The sequence below is a fragment of the Pyxicephalus adspersus genome, chromosome 6 (assembly GCF_032062135.1).
Source record: "Pyxicephalus adspersus chromosome 6, UCB_Pads_2.0, whole genome shotgun sequence".
NCBI lineage: Eukaryota > Metazoa > Chordata > Amphibia > Anura > Pyxicephalidae > Pyxicephalus > Pyxicephalus adspersus.
Window position 1 is genome coordinate 79,547,345 of NC_092863.1, and position 24,514 is coordinate 79,571,858.

The 24,514-nt window shown below is 38.2% G+C and overlaps 1 protein-coding gene across 1 annotated transcript in view; it reads left to right on the forward strand.

The window, feature by feature from the left end:
• JMY (junction mediating and regulatory protein, p53 cofactor) overlaps window positions 1–17,074 on the forward strand; it is a 44,275-nt gene extending 27,201 nt beyond the window's left edge. The window contains exons 4-8 of the mRNA XM_072413968.1: window positions 22–209; window positions 698–784; window positions 1,283–1,322; window positions 1,643–1,956; window positions 3,161–17,074. Coding sequence (XP_072270069.1) covers window positions 22–209; window positions 698–784; window positions 1,283–1,322; window positions 1,643–1,950 — 623 coding nt within the window. The 3' untranslated portion in view covers window positions 1,951–1,956; window positions 3,161–17,074. The remainder of the gene's footprint in view (window positions 1–21; window positions 210–697; window positions 785–1,282; window positions 1,323–1,642; window positions 1,957–3,160) is intronic.
• Window positions 17,075–24,514: the final 7,440 nt, after the last annotated feature.

Consider the following 24,514-nt stretch of genomic DNA (forward strand, 5'->3'; position numbering starts at 1 on the left):
AAAAAAATGATTATTCTTCAGAGAAAAGAGATGAAGTTGTCTACTATGATACATATGAAAGCATGGAGGCAATGATTGCAACTGAAGACATGGCGGCTTCTATCCATTTACAAAGAGAAGAACTGCATAAACTTCAACAGAAAGTTCGGCAGCTTGAAGCAAAACGTGGCCGAATTTCAGCCAAGAAAGCCTACCTCAGAAACAAAAAGGTGCTGTTACTATTATTGTTTTTGAAATGTATAAATTAGAGAAAGAAAGAGGTTTGAGGCTCACTTCTTCCTTTTCCTGCCCTTTTTGTATAGTCCTTTTGTAAGCAAGAAAAACATTGGAGAACCAGAATGTATTGAAATAACTAAAACCCATTTTTCAAACAGCTGAACATTTAATTTGCCCACACAGGTCAAGATAGCAGGGTTACTTTAATGTAGCCTTTCTCCCTTGTTCCTCAGATGTTCTTTTTGCTTCTGGGTTCTAAAGAATGTCCTGTGTATGGTACACAGGAGTCACTAGAGTCATAGTTTATATGGGCTCCATGTGTGACAGCGCTAAGCACTTGTTCCTCTATACCTAGAAGTAACAGGTATAAGCAGAGAGAGTGACTAAAGAAAGAAAAAATGTTTTTTTGTGTGTGTAAACACCTATTGTTTTGCCCCATGTGTATTTATTGGTGTCATTTTCTTTTCTGTCTTTGTTTCAGGAGATCTGTATTGCCAAGCATGCAGAGAAGATAGAGCAGCGACTTAATAGTGATGAGGAATATAGGGCACACCATGCTGCACAACTAGTGAGTTTGCCTCCTGTATTCTTTTTTTTTTTTTTTTTTAATATATGATATGCTTCCAATATGAAGGAAATCGTCTCCTATATAATAGTCATGGGAACAAGTGTCCTCATTGGAAGATTTTCCCTTCATTCTTGTTTAGGCAACTCAGATTTTAGCATTTACATTCACTTTAATTCTTGATGAAATTAATGAGCAGGAAAATTTCAGATGGTGATTCTCCCTTATAAGGACATCAGTAAGAAACAGAAATGCTAACTCCTTAACTGCTCTATCCAAAAACATTGTCATGAGAAAAGTATGAGGTCTTTTTGCAGTGAAAATGTTAGTTGCCTGGCTGTCATGTTGATATAATACTCAGAAATCTTTCTGAGTTTGCTTGTTATGGAAAGAAAACCAGCCAACTAGCATTTATAAGAGTGTCATCGGGGTAACTTTTCACACTCTTCTCAGTGACAGGCCAAATTTAGTTAATTTTGAGGGTTTGTTGACCCTCTGCAGAAACACCACAAAGAACAAGTGTCCCAGTATCTAACTGCTGGTGGGGGACAGATTTATTTTCTGGTCTGTGGCAAAAAAATATTGAAAGACATTTAATGTCTTTTGTAATAAACAATATTGTCAATCCAACCTGGTGTCATCATACAGTATGGCAGAAGCGTCCACTAATTTTTAGTTTTTTTTTACTGCCGATAGGATATTAGATTTATTATTGTACAACATAATATAGCTATAATATGTAGGATAGGTTTATTATGTTTGCCCTACTAATTTCAGTTCATTTAACCACCAAAAATTCTTCAAGTTGCAACCTTTAAATAAAACAATGTTACTCCTGACTGTTTTTTATGTCTGTTCCAGTGAGCTCACCAATGGATGAAGTTTTGGCTTCATTAAAACGTGGAAGTTTTCATCTTAAAAAAGTGGAGCAAAGAATGCTGGCACCTTTCCCTGACGAGGATGACAGCAATAATATATTGGCACAAATCAGGAAAGGAGTGAAACTGAAGAAGGTGCAGACAGATGTTTTAAGAGAATCCTTCACACTTTTGAGTGACACAGACCCGCTAACACGCAGCATTCATGAAGCTCTTAGACGAATTAAAGAGGCTTCACCTGAATCAGAAGATGAAGACGAGAGTTTACCTTGCACAGACTGGGAAAATTAATTGGTGGTAATGTGACATTTTTTAATATTTGTTTTGATAACTCTTAATTTTATTGTCACTTCTAGCTTCAGTGATTATTTAGAGTAAAATACTACCTCTGTCTATACTATTTATAATATTTTTGACTGAAGGAGATTTATTTCAGATAAAACATTGTTTAGATTAGTTTAGCCTTACTTATTTCCTCCCAGATTGGTTTAGGTTTTGTGAATTTGCTAGGGTTGCACAATTTCTGCACCACTATGTTGTGTTGTTTCCCAGGACCAAGTGTATGCCCTGACTGGTACCTCCTCTGGTGCATTTTACCTAAAGTCTTAAGCTGCATACAGCACCATTCTGCTCTATGGAGAGGGGAGGGAGAGAACAGCAGAGTGGCACCCCACTGCGCACTCTCCCCCTTCCCTTGCAATAGGATTGTTAGTCGTCCATCGTCCGTGGATCCGCCCAGAAGGGTTGTTTGGACATCGGGCGCTGTACACATGCTAGATTCTCGTCCGATATCGGCCCTGAGCCAATTATTGAGCGAGAACCATTGGACGTGTGTACGCAGAGAAAGTCCTAGGCAGCGCTTTTGTTTTGCTATCTAGAAGCATGGTGTTTTTGCATTCAAAGGATATCATGTAAATTCCACTGAATCTTTAATATTAAACTAATTTAAATTTGCTTGGAATGTGGATAAACCTTTTTCGATTAGAAAAACAGCTTTAAAAAACTAATGAAGCATCTAAGGCCTGGTAATCTGCAATATAATACACTTTTGTTTAGCTACACTTTTTCTGTCACAGCTCTGTAGCAACCTATAGATATCAACTCAAAATCCACTTTACTGTCTCTTTTCTTTTCCTTTTCCCTTTTTTTTTCCTTTTGATAAAATAACTCCCACACCTGAAAGTACATTTCTTTGGCTGCTTTTCTGCACAGTGCCATCACATAGGCAATTTGTAACCTGTTTTATGACAGCATTAGAATTAGGTATAAAATGAAATGTGTGTAAAACATATTTGGTACAATAGGAAATGGTAATAGTGTGTAAAGGTTCAGTCTTCCCTACATATAATTTGGGAACATTTTGGGGTAACGCTTTGCCTTTTCTCAGGTGCATGTCGTTTAGTGGTATGAATATAGCTTTGGCAGTAAAAGGTTTGAGCGAGTGTTGCTTCGCTATTAACATCTAACATATTGTACAATATCTTCTGTTTATATCAAATAGGTGTTGGCTGACATTACTGTATTGGAGCAGAGTGGAGGGGATCACTTTTGCTGCCACGAGATGAAAAAAGGATTATGAGGAAGAAGAAACAAATCCTTCTGGTACACAACTATAGGAATTTCTACAATTGAGAAATGAATAGCAGTTACTGTTGATGCAACAAATCAGTACAATTACAGCTTGTAAGCCAGATGGATTTCACAAACCCTCCCCTGCTTCAGAAGCACTTTTTCCATTTAGCTTGGTGGCCAGTTAACAGTTTGAGATTTTTTTTAATTACCATTATAGCAAACACTATTGAATTATTTGTGAAGTTGGAGTTTACGAAGAATATCTATAAAACTATAATCACTGGATGCACTGAATCCAATTCACCTAAAAGAAAGTGAAAAGGACCAACCTCTTTGCAACAGCAGTATCAGACACTGTATTGACCAACTGTAGATCATCCTCTGTTTACTAGCTATGTAGGATTCAAGGGAAAGCCATGAGGTTATGGTTAAACAAGATTTCTTAACAACTTGAGTTGGAATATCGTTTTATGCGTCTCGATGGGATATTTTACTCTTAACCTCCAACTAGTTGGCCACTGCAGATAGCATGTATCCATTGTCTACAAGACTGCCAGACTCTCATCATGGTCTGATTGATTACCATTCTCTTTTTTTTTTAACTAATAGCTGCTCACATTTGCTAAAATAATAATCTTTTTACTATATGATGTGTATTAGGGCAGTGCATAATTTTACAAATTCCTATATATATTTTTTCCCATTTTTACGATTTGATTGCTTTTATTGTTTGTCTTAATTATTTTTTGCAATATCATTTTGACTTCCTTTCAGAATTCTGAAAAAAGGAAAATGTAAAACATATTTATATATTGATCAGAAAATGTAGTATTACTTTCTGTGTGGATACATTTTTTTGTTATGGTTGTGTTACACTTTGCATGTGATTTTTTTTTTTTTTCCCCAGTTATTCTAACAAGAGGACCACTGAGCCACCTGCTTTTTATGTACACTGATCATTAGGTTAAGGAAAGGATATAAAATATTCATTATATATTCTGATTCTGACAAATATATATGAAAAGAAGACTTTCAGCTTATTTTTAATAAAAGAGACTGGTCTTGCTACATTGGCTGAAATTCTGGTTTGCAGGCATGTGATACTTCAACCTAGGTGTCTTGTCTTTAAACATTGCATGTACAGTTTCGGATTGGTGGTTTGAGGACCAACAATTTTACTTAGATTTTCCTCTACACTGTGCATTCTTTTGACCCATTATCTTTATCACTACATTATAAGTTTGTCAATGTTAAGACAAAAACACAAAAATCATAACTTATGATGATTATTATGATGCAATAGTCATAATTGCTAGGTAGTCAGTAGGGCTAGGGGGAATATATATATTTTTTTTTTTAATCATGGTGACCATACCCAGTCAGGTCTTTCAGCCTACAGCTTTTATATCATAATGCTCTTCAGGTGATTGATTGTGCTATGTATGGTTGGATCCATAAGAGTGACTGGTAACGCAAATTGTTTCTGATTTTTAGTTCTGACTGCCGTAGACAATAAATATTTGTCTAGTTTGAAAAAATTATTTCAGTTTGATTGTTGGTGAAGAATATTTTTCAGCCATGTTGGGAAATCATTTCAACTAAAATTTTCTATTTTGATCAGTCATAAAACTTCTTTTGCTACTTGGATTGTAGCTAAGTAGTTCCCTTATTACTGCCTCCTGCACTCGACTAAATGGCTGCTGAATTGCACATTATTCTTCCAGATTTTTACATCAAGGAGTGCATCCATGTTTCATGTTTAGGATCATTGAAGCTGCCACACCCTACACAGCCAAGCCTTTTGTATAAAAATTGTAAGGAAAATACAGTCATTCTATTCTCTCATTTTACATTTTGTTTTAATACATGTACAAACCATGAATTATATATAAAAAAGTAGCTTTGCTTTACCATTTGTTGCTTATGTGGTCAATGACTTTATTAGCTTCCTCATGGTAAAGATATGAATATTGCCCGATCAGGCAGGTAGTTGAATTTGGTCCTTCTCTGACTTATATGACCCAAAAGTGCAGCCTTATGAACTTTTACTCTCATTTACCAACTTCTGCTTTTGCTTTTAGTTTATGGTGATTTACTTAAAGAATTGTGTAGTAGAATATTTGGTTAGAAGTAAGAATTGTAGCTATATTGTCTTTTTATTCCTTTATATATTCATATTGAAGTAACCCCTGTATAGTTTGGTTACCCACTTAGATAAGTTTTGGCATGATATTTCCAAAGCATAACCTATGCAAGAAATGGTTTTATAGAGTCAAAGTGCTAGCTAAGCACCTTGTATGCTGTAGAAAGTGAAGCCCTTGTTGTGTCCTGTACACACCTTAAATTTATATGTTTGTAGCATGGACATTTAGACCCTTGTTGTTTCTGATGGGCCATTCTGATAAATCAAAGTTCTTTTTTTCTGCATGGCACTTGAGGGTATGCTTATAGGAAGTACTACAAGAATCCTGCTTTGGGAAGAGCATGTTTTAATATAAAGCAGGTATCCAGAAAATTTGTTTTTGCTAGGCTTCAGCCATCCTATTCAGTCTTTTGCCTAGTTGGTAATTAAGGATATGTTCTTAGTTAAGGTACTTATCAACATTAAATGATCTAATATTGTTCACATGCTTCAATAATGCTTGCTCTCATTGTGGTGCACATTAGGTTTTCAGAGAGCTCAATGGCCTTAAAATAAATAATAATATAAGTACTTTTAGTTCTCCAACCCTCCAAAATAAAATAAATTGTTTTTAATGTACTGTTAAAGATTATTTCGCTTCCTAAGCCTATTTTTGCACATTAATCTTAGATGTACATATGTTGGAGAATCTGTGCCTTCAAAAAATACATTCATATTCCTAATTATTTATTTTGTTGTACCCTAAACCTTGCTAATTTTATTAGGCATCATGTAAGCGGTTGCTCTGCCTAAATTTGGCCTCTGTTTGTCGTGAATATTGAAGGTTGCTGCGCAAATGGTAGAGTATGGATTAAGTATGCTGGTCAGTTATATATGTATTTTAATGAAAGTGCTGTCACAGTCTGGATTGTCTAATGGGTTTTCATTGTACTCCTCCCTGCCCGGGAAAAAAAAATATTATTAGTTGCAATGATTACTCAGGCTTGGGGGACCAAATTATTCCAAACACCACCTCCACCCATTTTCCAGGTCTTCAGGTCCTTGCAGACCTAATCAGTTTTTTTTCTCTGGGAGTATTTTAACTTCATTTTACCCTACAAACCATCCAAAGTCTGCTGCAAAGAAACATCCCAGAATCATCATCCTGCACATTACATGCCTTATGGTGAGGATGGCTTGTTTAAGATGTGTGCTGGTTTATTTTTTTCAAGCATGATGTTTAGTAAGATGGACAAATATCCAGCTGACTTCAGATGCTTTATGGCAAACTGTAGGTGGGATGTCAGTTAAAGTGTGGGCTTTAATTAACTTTGGCTTTTTTCCCTACTTTTCCATAAGAAAGAGGCTGGTGAAGCACCTAGGCAACAATTGTCTCTTCAGTCTCAGCCACTGAAGCCTGCAACTCTTTAAAGCAGAACTTTTGAGTGTTTAAGTTTCCCAAGAAATATTCATCGACCTTTTTGTAGTTCCTTGCTTCTTGTGTGTTTATAGTGTAGGTTTTGTCATGATACGGACTCTAACCTATTAGTCACAGGCATGTGTTCTGTTGTCACATTGCTGCTGTTAAGGAGGCATAGAGCAGCGGGTTTGGGGGGTCCACGGCTCTGATCGGTGCACCCCCAAGTGGGGTTAGGAAAAAGACCCTGCTGGGGGGACGCACCGGCCAAAGCCGCGGACCACGTCCCCCGAGCAGTTCCTAGGCTCAGGGAAGTGGGCAGGCTGTCCCTGCACACAGCCCGCCTACACGCCCATTTCAGGCTCAGATCATAATGCAGGTTATGTCATAATGACGTCACTCTGGGAGTTACGTGGTTGGGAGCCGGTGATTTTAGTGGTCCGCGGAACGGAAAAAGTTGGCAACCACTGGTATAGGGGGGCATCTTGTAATAAGCTATCGCTTACTCATCCCTACAGTTTTACACTCCTTTGTTCAGCAGAACTGATACATTGCTCCTTCTGTCCCCATCTGTATGCCCGATCCTTCATGTATCATGTGTAACTTTCTTAAATAAAATGCAATTGCCTTGTACAAAAAACTATACAGAGATTTCTGTAAATGGTTTTGTATGTCATTGTGTAATTTTGTAAGACAGGAAGACAGTAGTTTAACAAAACTACAATATTATGCTCTTGAAGGCCATACACATATTAATTTGATTAAACTTTTAGAGACCTTTACAGATTTATCACTGTGGTTGACATGTTCTCCTGTTCTGAATCTAAGAATTAGTTTGATCCACAGTGTTTTCATTTAAAGTGATCTGTTTAAAGTCTGTTCTGTGTTAGAAGTAAACTGTATATCTGGGAAGTCATCGGGTAAAGTGAAAGCTTGCAGGGTTTTCTTATGTACTTATTTATTTATGCAGCCTGTTATTGCTGTGTCCCTACTGCAATGTGATTTTTTTTTTAAGAGGCTTGCTGTGTCCCTACTGCAATAAAACAAACTTACCCGTCTGTTAGAATTTAGAATTATTCTTTAGAATGTACATTAAGCTGTGCATGCACAGATAAGTGTAATTCCCCGCATGCTTGTGTGCAGGGGTTGAACAAACCCGACCAATCATAATGGCTGAAAATCCTGAACCTGGGTGAAGACCTGTCAAAGATATCAGTGCTATCACAGCAGCAGGGTGTAGTGCGTTTAGTTCCACTTTAATGAATATAAAAATAGTATTTTAGGATGTGTGAACAGATTGGATTATCGTACCATTACCATATTTTATACTATTCTATTCATTAGTGATTTGATCTCAAATTCAGCAGCATTGTGCCTTCCTGTTCTGCTAGAAAGAGCGTTGTCAATAATTAAAGAGACAAACTGAAGTAGAACTTTAGACAGTAAGGGGGATTCTGGAAAATTAGATTCATAGGGGAACATTGATCAATTCTGTTACACAGAAATGAAAGTGCTAAACAAGATCGGTGAACAAAAAATTTCAGAATTCAGTTTTGTTAAATTCCTCCCTCCTTTAAAATAGTACTATGGTACAATAAACTTGACCTTGACCACTTCCTAATTATAGGTCTGGAGTGGAATTGTATTTCATCTTCAGTACTAAAGCTGTTGCAGACCTGTGCAGATCTGTGAGTGCGCTGCCTGGCATTCCAGGGGTCACAAACATGGAAACCCTGTTCCTAAACCTTCCTGCAAAGGGAAGCCACCTTATTTGCATCTAAATTGTGTCCCTGAGTTTCTTGATAATTATCCTCCATGGTGTTAATGTTGGGACACCTGCTCTAGAACTCAGTGGGTAGAACAAGGAAGTAACTGAGGATTTCAGGGAGAAGAAAACTTCACATGGGCAGCAATATTATTATTGTTTTAGACCAATTTTTCTCAACCAGGATTCTGTGGAATCCTACTTTTCCTCCACAGTTTGCTAGGGGTTCATTGAGCAATGAGCAATTTGGACCTCCTAGGTTACCTGACACAATTATATTTTTGGCTATCTGTAAGAGGCATTATTCTTACTTCCCACCGCATTAATATACTGTGAGCTGTGGATATAGTAATTGTAGCAGGGGTTCCCTTAGACCTGAAAGTTTTTTCAAGGGTTTCCTATGATAAAGAGGTTGAGAAAGGCTGATTTAAAGAAACAGAAGACAGAGAAGTCTGCATAGTTACTCTTTAAAAATAACACTTTTTTTTTCAACTGATCTAACAGGTAGATGAATCACAGGGATAAATGCAATTTAGCAGACACAATTATTAATATAGATCTGTTTCAGATGTGTATCTAGTTGTTTGACTAGAGTTGCCCTTTAAAGTGCAGTAATTTTTGGTTACCCATTTACCAATACAAATTTGTTCTAGACTACGATAGATAAGTGTGTTTCTTGTACGTGGTTACCACCTATAGATAATAAATTCTGTGCATTTCTACAGTATATGTGCATCTACTTCAGGACTGGTAACGTGTTTGTTAACATTGTTCTTTTTAGGCTTTTCTTGTGGAATTATCTGGATATAAGTCACTATCGTTGAGGAGAGCTAGGTCAGGGTTGTGTTTGGGGAATAAATGATCTGTTCAAAAGAGAAGTACGTCTTTGATGATGTAGAACTGTTCTTTAATTCATGTCTTAATTTGACTGCTTGAAAAAGGTGATTAACTTGTCACCTAGTTTTCCTGCCTTCATTAAAGTCTTCTGATTCATCAAAAGGTTTCTTCTCTGTTCATCTCATAAACCTGAGAGAGTATCTGTAGCAAGAAACCATCCAGCAAATATCAATGTAACCTGGGGCTTTATTGTCCACGTATTGTTTGACGTTCCTTATATTTTAATGGCATAAAGGGGATCTCTGGTCTTGGTAAAATGCAAAAATCTATCTGATAACTAAATGCTTAGCAAGGATTTGGATATTGTTTTTCCAGGATAATTTCAAGTAAGTTTCTTCTATAGATATTGAAGTATGACAAGCTAGTACAGTTCTTGCTGAGTGGGAGATTTTAGCTTTATGTGATATATGGCCTGTAAATAAATACATTGCTCTGTATGCATGTCATTAAAGATTAAATACATGCATTGACCTCAAAGTCCCACTTTCAACTTTTGTGATTCAAGGAGGTGTTTTTTATACTCCTCCAAGTATAGTAAACGATAAACTAATTTGGAACCCCTAACTAGGATGTCTGGATACAGAGAAATGGCTCATGTGGCCTACTGCCCCCCTTTAATCCTTGCTGCCCCCCTTTAATCCTTGCTGCCATTTGGAAACTGCTGATCTCATCACATGCCCACCCATAAAAGCTAGGAATTAGATGGGGTAGGGCTTTTAGTGACCAGGGGTGGGGATTATGCTAATTAAGGAGGAATATGACAGCCATAGACTTACACAGCCCCACCTCTGTCACTAACTCCCAGCCTACTACGGTAGCTGTTTTGTTTATGACATTGCATTTTTTCCCAACTGCCAGCCTGGATTGTAGTGGTGCTAGGCCACAACGGCCGGATCCTGTTATCCAAACATTGCCAGGGATTACCAGCGCCTGTAATATGACGCCTAACTCAGATTTTAGTGACAGACAGTATGCCAGATATAATATTAGAAGTATTGAAAGTCTAAAAAATACTTCTACAAGTGCCGTTGCTATAGTTTCCAGTATGTGAACTTGTTTTGTAGTTACAACAATCATGACTGACTGTAAGTATTTTTCAAAGGATAGATATGGCTGCTACATTAGTTCTACCTGCTAGTCTTGCCAGAAACGCTGTTGTCACTTCCGGTGATCTGAGCAGACAGTAGTATCAGTCAGACTCCATCTTTGTAAATAAATCCCTCCTGTGATGAGATAAACAAAGGCAGACATGTTTTTAAGTCAAACCTCCATGACAACCATGGCTTCCTCCATAAACACAGTGAAGGAGTGAATGTCATCCAAGGATAGGAGATGTGTTATTCACAGTATCACCAGGTGAAAATAAAGGAGAAAAATCCTCCCCTAGAGACTGGTAAGCCGTTATTTATTTCATTTCAGAATGGTTGTGTGTTTAGTGATGTTTATGGTGATTGGGTCAGCTGACATCGCTGCCTTTGGCTACTACAAGTTCCTTTATACTGATTAAAAGGAAAAGCCGAAGCTGTGCTTCTGGAGGGTTCTGGGGCTGCTTGATCAGGAAGGCCCCATTTTCCTAGCCTTAGGAGATGACTGGGAAGGAATGGTTAGAGGAGCTCCTATAATCGGATAACAGGAGCTGGGCCGGTGTCGGAAGGCTCAGGATTGCCCTTACTGGTTGCCTTACCTATGGGCCTAACATGAAAGTGGTTTTATCTTGTCTTAGGATCCAAGAAAGCTGGAACCTAACCTTAGCGGATGGTTATCCAACCTAAATTGTTTTCTGTATTTTGAACCTAGCATTCTGTCCAGCCATTTGGAACTTTAAACTGATATTTCATATTGCAAATTACTATTGCATTGAAGCGCATTAATGACGCATTAATCATATAATGACGCATTGGGAAACATGAATGGCTACCAGAGCCAGATAACAAGAACTAGCTTCACAAGGTACAACTTAGGGCCTCACAAAATACATTTTGTTGGTTTGAAACATTTGTGGGGCTGTTTGTGTACTGTAGCTTTTTTAAATATAAAGTGCAGCATGTCGTATGTCAAGCCTTTAAATGACTTGTAAACCATTTGTATAAGTTATTAAACTAGGTTATAATTTGTTTTCATGATTTAGCTTTTAGGATTTTTTTAGGCAGTTTTGAGATTTTTATAAGCAGTTGGAAGAACAAATGATGCTTCTACTTCCCATACCCCTCTGTTTGCTATGCAAGACAAACACATTGACAATGAACCACCTAGATATTACTTAGATATAACACATACAGGTAGTCCCCGGGTTACATACGAGATAGGGACTGTAGGTATGTTCTTAAGTTGAATTTGTATGTAAGTCAGGACAGGTACATTATTGTAATAAATGCAATTAGGACAGATGTTTGTCTCATAATTAGGCAGTGTGGTTAGTTACTGTATAAAATCCTCACTGTGAGTTAATAACAACAAAGCAAAAAATATATATTTATTTTTATGGAGCCTAGACATTCATTAACTTCTGGAGCAAGCTGTGCTATATTAAATAGTTACTAGAGGCAGCAGAAAGAGCTCACCCCCCTAAGATCACCCACAACCTCAGCTGTGCTTAGAAAAAGATTTCTTCTGCAAGTCATGCAAACCGCCTCCTGCACAGGAACGAGCAGGGAAGCCCATTAGTATTTAGGAGGTGTCCATATGTCAGATGTCCTTAACCTGGGGACTGCCTGTATAGTGTTTTTTAAGCATACAGTAAAGCTCAGAAAACACCTAGCAGTAAAAATTGATTGCCCACTTGCAGTAGCTGTATAGCAAAACCTTCTGTGTACACAAAGCCTTAATGTTCATAGTGAAGAAAACAACATCTAAATTTACTTTATTTGTATATGTTTAATGTGGGTTTTTGTGTGGCAGTTTCGATAGACATCTGTATGACACCTTCTGGTGTAACTTCAACAAGGTGCCTCCAATGTTATAGCATAGAGCCTCACAAAGTCCAAATCTGGCACTGAAGCTGACAATTCTGCCATTATTGGCAAACAATGCTAAATGCTGTTGCAAAGTGACTAAGACTTGCTTTTCATTAGCAGCTTCACCTGATTTTTCTCTCGTGCTTTAAAGCTTGCATATACGACTTCCCTTGAGGCATGTATCAATACAGGGCAGGTTAATGTATTTGTTTTGTGTGACTTTAGCCTATACTAGGTGTGAACTATAAGCTGATATTGCATATAGTTCATGCTTAGGTATGGAATTGTGAGCTGAAAGGGTGGGAAGTTTATCAGAGACTCCTCTGACTTAGTATGTCACTTGCCTGGGTTAAGGGACACCTAGGACACACTACAGCAGTTTTCTCAAGTTAACCTTTGGGCAAATGTACTTTCCTATAGTGGTGATGATTTTACTTTAAAACGCAACACTCATCTAATGGAGAGCAAGATAGAATTTTAATGGACCAACTGTTGAAACTCTTCTTCCCACAAATCCACCCTACCACAATATATCTTGGTATGTGCACAGATGGATGATTATCTTGTGGTTCTGACCAACTGAGGAAAAGAGGGGTGGCCACACGAAAAAACAAAGATTACGTGTGGAAGGAGCGGGAGGCCACTAAATGTAGTCTACACACCAAGGTCTGTAGTTTCTCTGAATTATATAAGGATGTGTGATGAGCCCATGTATGTAGATTTGTGATTATCAAGGTGCGCAAGGGACTTTTATTCCACTGTAACTGTCATGGTTAATTTTATCCAGTTTTTATCAGTTTGATCATAATAATCCATGCTGGTCTCATACCATATATGCGTATATATTGTCCTTTTCTAGCCTTTACATTGGATTTGTGTACAATCACAATATAATAAACAATGATCACAATATGATAAATAAGTTGTTTTTTTTTTTGTTTTGTATTTTTACTTTTATAATCCTTTTTTACTTATTTACCTCTTCACATCAGTTTTTGCATTAGAGAGCAGTTCTTTGTGTTTTTGGAAATTCTTACTTTCTGTACCTCTAGTAAATGTTTGTGAAAATGCAACACATTAAAAACATGCTTGTGTGTGGATTGGTCTGAGATAGAACTAGGGAATCCTGATGTCATAAACGGACTGCATAAGCATGTGTTTAACTTGTGACAATATGACAAAAGCCATAATGTATAGATTCTAGGTATTGCAAGGGTCCCTAAATCTTCCAGTGTAGTGGTAAAAAATGAATAATTGTTCTGTTTTAGTAGTATGCATCAACCAATCACTAGAGTCATGTATTTCTAGCTTTTCTTATCCTTATAGTTAAGACCTGTGCAGTGCTGAAGAAGACTCTGATTCACATATAGTCCTCTTGCATTGCATGGATGGCAGTGGGTTCTACCACTGTTCTTTAGCTTGATGTTGCACTGTTGGGTATCCATCCCATTTATGCTGCCTGTTGTGCTATGTAATTGAAGCAACCAGTGTTTGTGTCTCCCTAATACACAAGCATTCATAGACACACTTCATCTGATGATGTTACCAGAATTACTGTATATCAACTTTTTACCTGTAATGCTGCCTGCCTATGAAGTTTGATATGTTGGCTACAGGACAACCACACTTTTTTTTTTTTTTTTTTTACAATTTTAGTGTAGCAATTGGTGTCTTGCTGCTATATGGAAGCTGTGGACAATCCCTTTCAGAGATAGATTGTGGAAATGGAGAATATTTTAGATTAGGATTTTCAAATTTTAAAGAAAATAAACCTACATTAGGCATTATTTTGGCAGAATTCTGAATAGTCTACCAGATAAACTGAATAAAGAAGAATTCCCCTATTATAAGCACATTCTTTTATATTTATACAGCATTGGGGTGCCATTTATATTTTGATCAAAAGGTGTATATATAAGCCTACACTGGGATCTGAACACACAGTTTATGATCTTCACATATACAATAGAAAGTTTTTTTTTATTCATTATATACAGAATAAATGACATACAAATATTATATTAAAAACACCTTAGGGGTCCCAAAAGTATAAATAAATATTATGAATAAATCAAGCATAGATATGCAACATACAGCTCATGTCCCATGATTAGTAATTGCTCCAATAAAGTCATGTATTTTCCAAGGTTGTCTAAGAAAGTGCTGGCATGTGTATGGATTAGTGATAAGTTCAGGAAGCATTCAATATTGTATTAGTTGGAGTGTAAATAATGATAAATACAAAGTGTTTCCCTTCTTTCCTCCACATCTTCATCCAGCAAAAATCTAGTTATCGCTAGCAAAAACATTGACTATATAGTAGAATCCAAACTCAAACTGTTAATGCAGAATGTGAACAAATAATGTCACATATATATGTTGTATTAATAAGTCATATTCCATAGATTTTGGTTTGGAGGAACAGGCACAAGGTTGGATCCTTAGATTTCTGCTGTTTATATTTCCAAAGAGGAAGGAGAGAGCACATTTTACATTTGTTACCATTTAGGAAAGAACCAAAAATGCAGGAACCAGGATTTTGTCAACTTATTGCACCAAAAGGCATTGGGCATGAATGCATCCTAATAGAGAGCTGTTTGTGTATATAATAGGGGGGATTTATCATCTGTGTTGTATAGTAAGACCATGCAAAAAAAAGCAGCAGAATTGCTTGATAAGATTGTAGTTTAATTTATCATTTTTCCCATGTGCTGCTCGTAAGTACAATACTTAGTGCCAGGTTGTGTTAAATATGTTTTTACATATATTTCTGCATGGGGCTCATTTTAAAGGGCCATTGTGTTTCTTCATTTTAAAACATAGCTCAAAGGCTGTTTGACCCACTTTGCATTGTACTTTGTATCCTGGGGTGCAGTATGTATTGAGGCTATTACATGTAAATTTCCCCATAGTCTCTATAGGTACACTGTTAATACTTGCTGACCTGGCAGAAATTCAATGAGCTGTTTGCTTCCTGCACAACACTATGCATCTACTGCACTAAAATCAACACGGCACATTTTTTTCTGGGCTGCAGAGCACCTTCCCTTTTTTGTATATCCCCAGAGGGGGTATTCTATAATAATCAGCAAAGGACTGATGAGACTGCTTAGGATTTCTATGTAGTAGAGGCATAATGCTTTTAGCTTACTACAGAAAGATTGCAGAGATGTATGCCAAATGTTTTTTTATTTATTTTGCTCAAATGTACACTTTAGTAAAGGACAGGCAGGCCACTTTCAACTTATTAGACCCTTATTTTGTCCACAAACCACTGCATAAACCAACCACCTATATGCACATATAAGTTGATGTATCCACAAACTGATGCATTTTACACCCTAGTGAATCTTCATTATAATGATTTGATGATTAAGCTCAACAAGGTGAAAAATTAATTAATGCGATCTCCTCCATGGCTTGCCAATGTTGTCATTGTAACATTTCCTTTGGAACTAAGCAGCATGGAAAGAAAAGTTACATAGGTTGTAAAAAAGATACAAGTCCATCGATTTCAGCCACAAGGGGAAATATACTAGAAACTTTTCCCTCTTCATATACAGTGTAATAGTATAGGAAACAAAAAGCCAATCCTATATGATCAAGTAACTCTTCCTAGGACTCGCACAAGGTAGCAGAGTAAATCAATATATCCTACACTGCCAGTATATGACCTGTAATCATAGCATAAAGACATGACTGTGTACTTGTTCCAGTGTTCAACCCAGACATTTTTTTAAGCCAGATGGGAAGAAATTGTAGGTGGATGGCAGCCCCCTGTAGTGTGACACAACTCATTGGTAACCACACAAAAACAGCAAGGCGGTTACTGAAAAGTGCCGGGTGGTGCATCTGGCTAAAAGGGGCTGGGGAGAACACTGCTGTTCACATATCCTGGACTAATATTACAGCTTGGAGTTGTATTCCGGGATAAGCAATGGCTGCCCTGATATTGGCTGATGCAGAAGTTGCAGACATTTTGCTGGATGTTGCACTTGATTTTCCTGAAGCAGCAGTTGAGTTAACACAAAAATCTAGCTTTAGATTTGTTGGAAAGAGCAACTTTCCTACTATATTTCAGCTCCCCTGTGAGCTTTCCTTTGTACATAACCTGCTTTCACACAAAAACAGAATTCTCTTTGCCCCGTGCCTATAACCTGTAGTTTGCTTCACTTAATGCTGCGAGCTGCCTGTGCAGGCATAAGTTAAACTCTTCCATTTGTAGGTATGTAGAATATCTGACGATAAATACTCATCTTATAGCTTTGTGCAATATTCTGACATGAAGTGAACACTAGCACACTGTGCTATTGATACAAAGATCACTTTAAAAATCAAGAAGATTTTCAGATGCACATCCTATTGTAAATGGCATTGCAGAGATTTACAATACTATTATTTGCTTAAGTAATTTGAAGTATTTATTAAGTGACAAAAGTATAATATTTTTAAACAAACATTTATATATAGCAATACTTTGAAATGATAATTGTTTTGCGATTTTTGCCACATTTTTTTAAATAAATAGTGTCGCCAATTATTTTACTGCTTTTTTTTGTTTTCATTTTGTCACTATAATATTGTATTTTGAAAAATCACTTTTCTCATACTAAATGTAACCGCATACACACAGTTTTGGTGCTTAAACTATTTGTTTTCTTGAATAAAGGTTATTTATTTCAACCATATTGATCTTGTTGAATTTTTTAATACATTATATAAGTAAAATTACCAAGGGCAAAAGTTTGTGTAGAAATTTGGACAGAATTGATATGGCTTTTCCACCATGTTTGTCAGTGGGGACGATTATACAATCACCTTCAGCTTAGTTCTTCACTATAAATATATTTAGCTGCAAATAGCTTTTTTTGGCCTGTAATATTAATGCCTGGCTAAAAAATGTTGTCTTAATATATTCTTTAAACCGTATTTTACAACCAGGTTTCCTCCAGAGGTTGCTAGGGGTTCCTTGAGCAATGAGCAGTTTGTGGCTGTCAGGTCAGTTTACCTGATAGCAATAATCGTTTTGGCTATCAGTGTTGGATAGAGGTGAATCAACCTGACTTTTGCAGCCTTGTATTTATTCTCTGATGATGATGCACCAGCCTTCTAAGATTGAGAAATGGTCAAGTCACCCTCTGGGGTCGATTTGGAGGACTACTTGCCTAGGTCGTTTGACAAAAACTCTCTATTTCTACACCAGACATGTTTCCCTTATTGATAAGGACTGACCAATCCCAGTGCATAAAGTGCTAGCTATAAAAGAGGAAACAATTCTATCTATTTAGAAACATGGGATTTTAAGATGTGTGTGAAAATTAATGTTTTTTAGGAAAAACTTTATTTACAACATAACCTAAATCCACCAAAATACAAAAGACATAATTAGTAGATGAAAAGTAGCCACAATGATAGATGTTAAATATCACCTAATATCCAAATCAACATGAAGAGTTTATAGACAATAATACAAGTCAACTTTTGTCGACATATACACCTTTTAAAATCCACTAAATCAGGCTCTCCAACCACTATAGTATGTGGAATGATTGGCGAAAGCCTCAAGCGCAGCTTGCATACAAGCATGTGAAGTATCAATAGGAAGAATATGGTCAATTATGAAATGTAATGACTGCGCATCTATGACTGCTGGAGCTGTATGTGTAGCAGTCCGTTTTCCACGTAGTAGAGCAGATCCAAAATGGATAAAAGATGTTAACCAAGTTGCCCGTGTGTTAATGCCTGAAAGCTCATCATGTTGATCCAATTTCCCTTTCCTCCTGAAAAAGCAGCAGTAAAGCTGTGAAATGGGTTGAGAATGTTTACTACTTATAAATTGGTCAACATGATGAAACCCATGGGAAATATATCTGGATATATATATTTTTTTCATATATTTTTATTGAGTTACATCAGTATTCAGGAATGAGAAAACAAATACATTAACAACAAAATGGCAAAAGTGTTACAGGGCTGAGCAAACAATTCGATAGGGTACACAAATATTTAAAATTGACAGTTGAACGCATTTATATCCAAGTAAGAGAAACAATAAAAAGAACTTTCAGTACAATAACAGAGTCAATCTATTGTTCGCCAGCAGTGTGCAGTGCAGATTAGCATTGGATTAGTAATCTAGGTAGGTAGGGGGAAGAAAGATTTTGCCCCTAATGATGGTGGATCTGGACGTTGGTGGGAAATTTGGTTTGTAGCACTCTACGTAGGGAGATCAATTAGGGGTCACCTTCCAAGACTCTGGTAAGGTACCAGGTAGTTTAGTTGAAACACTTGTAGAGGTGAGTCTTAGTGACTGCATTCAAGGTTTTAAAAAAACATTCCCAAGTCTCAAAAAATTGTGAAGTGTGGCTTTCTTTGGAGTAGGAGGCCTCAACCCATTCCATTTTGAACAAATACTGGAGCTTCAAGAGGAGCAGCTGGATTGAGGGGGGGTCAGCGGATATCCAGCGGTGGAGAATAGATTTCTTTCCTACTGCAGATTTAGTAACAATCGTTTAGCACCACGAGAGTAGCGAGTACCATCTCCACCTACCATACCAAATATTGCCCAAGAGGAGGTGAAAGGCAGATAGCTAACCAGGTGCATTTGGATGTAGCGAGCAATTTGTCTCAAGAAACGTTTAATTGGGGAGTAGTCCTAAAAATTGTGAAAAAGATCTGCTTCAGCTGCACCACATTTGAGACAGTTATCGGATTCTGACAGGCCCATAGGATGCTACGAATATCTTAAAAAAACATCTTCTATATTGAACCGATATCACTGCTCTCCAGGACACCATCAGCATTTGCATTTTAAATAAAATTTTCCTGGAGAAATTTGTAGAATTTAAAAATTGCTTTAGAGGGGGACGGTGGGCAGAGCACCATGGTGTCCAAGGGATTATGCCAGTCTGTGGCCGAAAAGGAGTGAGTGATTGTGGAACTATAGTCATGTGACTGGAAGAGAGCAAACAAATTAGTCACAGTTCTTGGGAATTCTGATTGCAATTCAATAAGGGAGTAAGGTTTGCTTGTTTTAGGATTTAGGAGTGATCGCACCGAGATATCGGGATAGTTAACATCTATTATTGTGGCAATTTTCATCTACTAATTTTCACACTTTCCTTTCTCTCTAATGCCCTGATGCCTCTCTCTTCCAGGTTTAATTAGCATTGCCCCTCCTGCTGGCCAATCAGGAGATTAATAGCCCCTTGCTATTTAGCTGGCTCAGGCACAGCGCTTGGCGTTCGTGCAATTCGTCTCCATTACTACCCAGCCCCTTAGCTTTGCTGAGCATTTCCTATACACCTGTTGGTTAATTGAGTGCTTTCCCAGTCGAGTGTCTGTGTTAACCCCTTGTCACCCAGTCTGTTTCCCTGTTTATTCCCTTCTCTTCCAGTTCTCTTTGTCTTCGGTGACTCCTGTGTCTTTCTTTGTTTCCTGTGTTCCCTAGTGTCATCCATGCCTCCTGTTTCTTTTTGTGTCTTCGGTGATCCATGTGTCACTGGTGTCTATTTTCTGGGTTTTGACCCCTGGCTTTGTTACTGACCTCGTTTGCTCCCTGCCTTGACCTTGGCCTTTTTTTGACTATTCCCCTGTCTGTTTACTCTGTACCACACATTGTTCTGCCCTTCCTGGTGTGCTCAATGACCGCAGCCTGCAGTGCCCATCTAGAGGCCTTGGAAAAGGCCGGGCTGCTGCTTTGATTCTGCACCTTGGCCCTTAGGGTCCTTGTGTGAATTGCATCACAACTCTTAGTTGGCTGTGTGGTATATATGGCCCCCATGTTCCTGTATACACCCCTGACAATATCCTAGAATGCTTCTGGTGAGACCTAACATGGTGCACTGGGATCATGGACAATTTGTGGTGCTGAGTTTCTCCACTGGATTAGGGTCCAGGGAACATGGATGTCAGTCAATGGCGATGATGCGTTCATCATCCAGGAACTGTCTACACACTCTGGCCACATAGGGCTGGGTATTGTCCAGCATGAGGTATGACAATGTGTCTGACAATGTCTTCCTGGTACCTAACAGCAGTCAGAAGTAACATTAGTTAACACATGGTAGTATGTGTAGCAGGTCATGCAGGATGATGTTGTCTACAGCATGACATACTAAGGCATCTCCAGACTTTTTTATGTCTATCACATGTGTTCAGTGTGAACCTGTTCTCATCTCCGAAAAGAATGGGGCACTAATGCAAGCCAACTAATTCTCCTCTTCTAAGGCAAATGCCAAATAAGCTAATCATTGCTTCACTGTAATCATAGGTTCCATTACAGGATGTCAGGCCCAAATGCCACCCTGTCTTGTTCTAACTGTTCAGAAACATGCACACAAGTAGCCTGCTGGAGGTCATCTTGTAAGGTTCTGGCTGTGGTTCTTCTGTTTCTCTTTGTAAAAGACAAAGATACTGTCCTGCTGCTGGGGTGCCCTTAAATGGCCCTGTCTAGCCCTCCTTCTGAAAAGACCAATCTCCTGGTATTAAAATACTCTGTGTTGGGACTGTGCTGAGAGATACAGCAAACCTTCTTGCAAACACTTGATTGGTTGCGCCATACTTGTGGACCTGGACTACTAGAGTGGGCTACAAGTTGTGCCTCATGCTACAATACCAGTACTGACAAGGCACTAGCAAAATGCAAGACAAATCAAAAATAGGGAAATAGAAATGGTCCCTTATTCCCTTCCCTTATTGGGGGTTAATTTGCTATTGTTTTGCCTGTCTGCCTGTTGTTGTTTTCATGTCTACTAAATCAGGTGAAAATGATTTACAACACTTTCCATTCCTAACTGGACATAACGATATTTCATAAGTTTAAACCTGTTTTACTGTGTTCATTAAATTATCCCTAATTTTTTTTAGCAGTATAATAATCTTTTCTCATACAAAAGTCTTTACAGAAAAACACTCACCATTTATCCTTCCTAAAGGGTCCAGTAAGCGATATGTGTATCATGGGGCGAACGTCGCCGCAACCCGTTTTCTGAGGGCTTCAGGAAGGATAGCGATTTATGATTCGCATGTTTCAAAGAAATTCTCTACTCTTCTTTCCTTATCCAGTGAAGCCTCTATCCAGTATTTCTAGAACACAGGGGCCCAATGTAGGAGGTACTGCATGTATCCACTTTTGCAAAATAGTCTTCTTGGCTAGCAGAGATGGGATGGACAGGAACCTACTACACCCTTTAGCAATTTGCTTTCCCTGTATCACAATCTCTCCAAAAATGGCCCAAGCAGCTGATACCAACGGTAGAAATAAATACCAATGATATTTAATTCACTAAATAAGGCTGGGCATGTGTCGCTACCACCCTCTAAATGTACTTGATTTTGGGACAATTCCAGAACGTGACAAAAATCTGCCTTAACTGCTTTGCATTTTAGACACTTTGGGGTGAAGCTAAGACCCATAAGATAGGAAGAGGGAAGAAATTTATACCCCACGAAAATCTTTTAAAAGTTTCTCTCTATACGTCAATGAGGAGATTGTTCTCCAAGCTCTCCTAAAATCTGCCAAGGTCTAACAAGGTGTTCTATCAGGGAAGTGGGCACCCCACCTACAGAGACCCGTTCCTCTAGTACCATTATCCAGGGTAATTTTATCTAGTTGGTACACATCTGCAATTGCACATCTGTTGGGATTTGTAGCAGTTAACATCTTATCCAAAATGTTAGCCCAGTCTCCCACCGAAAGATTTAATAATTACGAATGCATAAGACCTTAACTGGATAAATGTGAAAAGTTCAGTTCTCAAAAAAGGATATATTGTGGAAGCAGCTTCATGGAAAAGTATTTTCTTTGTTAAACAGTCCACTAAAGATTTTATTCTTAACGAAAGTCTGGACATTTTTCAGTTTTTCTGACAGTTTCCTTATTAAGTTCCCTAAATTAAATTTGTGGGTTTTCTGTTTATTTGACATGTTGATACACCAACAGACAAGCAATGTTTATAACTGCTACTTATTTCCCCACTTATGGGACAGTTTCTTCATACGCTTGCTGCAATAACGGTCCACTTTACTCCATGGGTACAGAACAACTTTGCTGAAACAGTGAAGAGGAGAGCTGAGGAGCCATGATAAAATAGGTCCTATTCAACTAATAAAGGGACCCTTTAATAGAAAGAAACAAAAATGGCATGAGTTCTCTCTTAAAATTGCATTTCAGGCATGTTGTCCATCATCAATCATAACTCAACATCCACTGAGCAATACACACGACACGATGACAGATTTCCTTTTATAGACTGGATGAATGGTTCACTATGTCCCTGGAAATGGCCAGACCATTCAAGTGACCATGACAGTTTTCTGATCTTCTGGTTACTGTCACAGTAATGCTCTTTACCCACAGGGTACCATTTATGCAGCATGCAAAGTGATAAAAGTTAGGTATGAAAACAATGGTATCAGTTTAAATTTATTATATAAGTGTGGTGAGGCATTAAGCCGCATACACACGTGCAATAATAGTCGTGGGAAAGGATCTTTTAAGGTCCTAGTTACGGACTAGCACTGCACGATGCATGAAAGAGTGCTGTACATACACACCGTTCTGCTCTATGCAGAGGGGAGGGGGGAGCGACGGAGCGGCATCCTGCTTCACTCTTTCCCCCTTCCCTTGCATTAGGCTCGTTAGTCGTCCATCGTCTGTGGATCCGCCAGGACGGTCGTTCAGACGATGGACAACTGGCGCTGTACACACCCCAAATTCTTGCCCGATATCGTCCCTGAGCCAATTGTCAGGCAAGAACCGTTGGACGTGTGTACGTAGCTTTAGGCTTTTTCTTTAATATTGCAACAGTCTGTTCTTCAGCAAGGTAAGGTCATGTACCACCTCCCCCTGCTTCCAATTTGCACTGTAAGTAATTATGTCCATTGACTTATAAGAGAACTACACCAAAAATTATATTCTGAGAAACTTTGGAAAAACATATGCTGAAAGAGCTCACTCTAATAACATTTATACAACAACCATGCAAACACAGAAATTGACGCAACACAAAATTTTTTTAAATTTTTTTTATTTTATTTATTATTGCTTATTTAAAGAAAGAACAATTTATGGGCCGATTATCCTAAATCAGAGGGTTTTAGTCGGTTGCTCCGCCTGGCTGCTTTGAATACCCCGCCCACCTCTCCTCGGCAGCTCTCATCCTGTGCACGGATCTCAGTGAGGCTGCTCTGTGTCATCCGTCAGAGGATTGTGCTGCTAATGAGAGGTGAGCACACACAGTTCAGCCTTCATGTGAAGGAGACACATGCAGCCCCGCTCCCACCTCATAGCACGAGTTCGGATTTCTGTTTTAAAAAAATCTGCTTGTGAAATGTATCCACCTCTAGCTCTGCGTGTGCATCCTCACAACTCTGTGTGTACAAACCTCCATATCTCCTAAGCTGTATGTCACAATGACCTGTAATTTTCAGGGTGTACAGGGGACCCTCATAGATACTAGTTACTACAAAATATATATATATATATATATATATATATATATATCTATATGTGTGTGTGTTTTTGTGATGAGATTTTTTTTCAGGCTTAGTAAATATTATTTTAATGACAATAAGGCAGATTACTTACTGTTGGAATGTTTGATGTGATGACTGTGACTGTATTCATCAGTATTTCTATAATGACTAAGAAGATCTGGTGAAGAAAGAAAAGTGTGAAGATTTGGTAAAGAAAAATTAGAGTGTGGTGAGGCATTAAGCCGCATACACACGTGCAATAATAGTCATGGGAAAGAATCTTTTAAGGTCCTTTCCAACGACTAGCACTGCACCATGAATGAACGAGTGCTGTACATACACACCGTTCTGCTCTATGCAGAGGGGAGGGGGGGGCGACAGAGCGGCACCCTGCTTCACTCTTTCCCCCTTCCCTTGCATTAGGTTTGTTAGTCATCCATCGTCTGTGGATCCGCCAGGACGATCGTTCGGACGATGGACAACTGGCGCTGTACACACGGCAGATTCTCGCACGATATCGTCCCTGAGCTAATTATCGGGCAAGAACCGTTAGACATGTATATGTAGCTTTAGGCTTTTTCTTTAATACTGCAACAGTCTGTTCTTCAGCAAGGTAAGGTCAAGTACCACCTCCCCCTGCTTCCAATTTG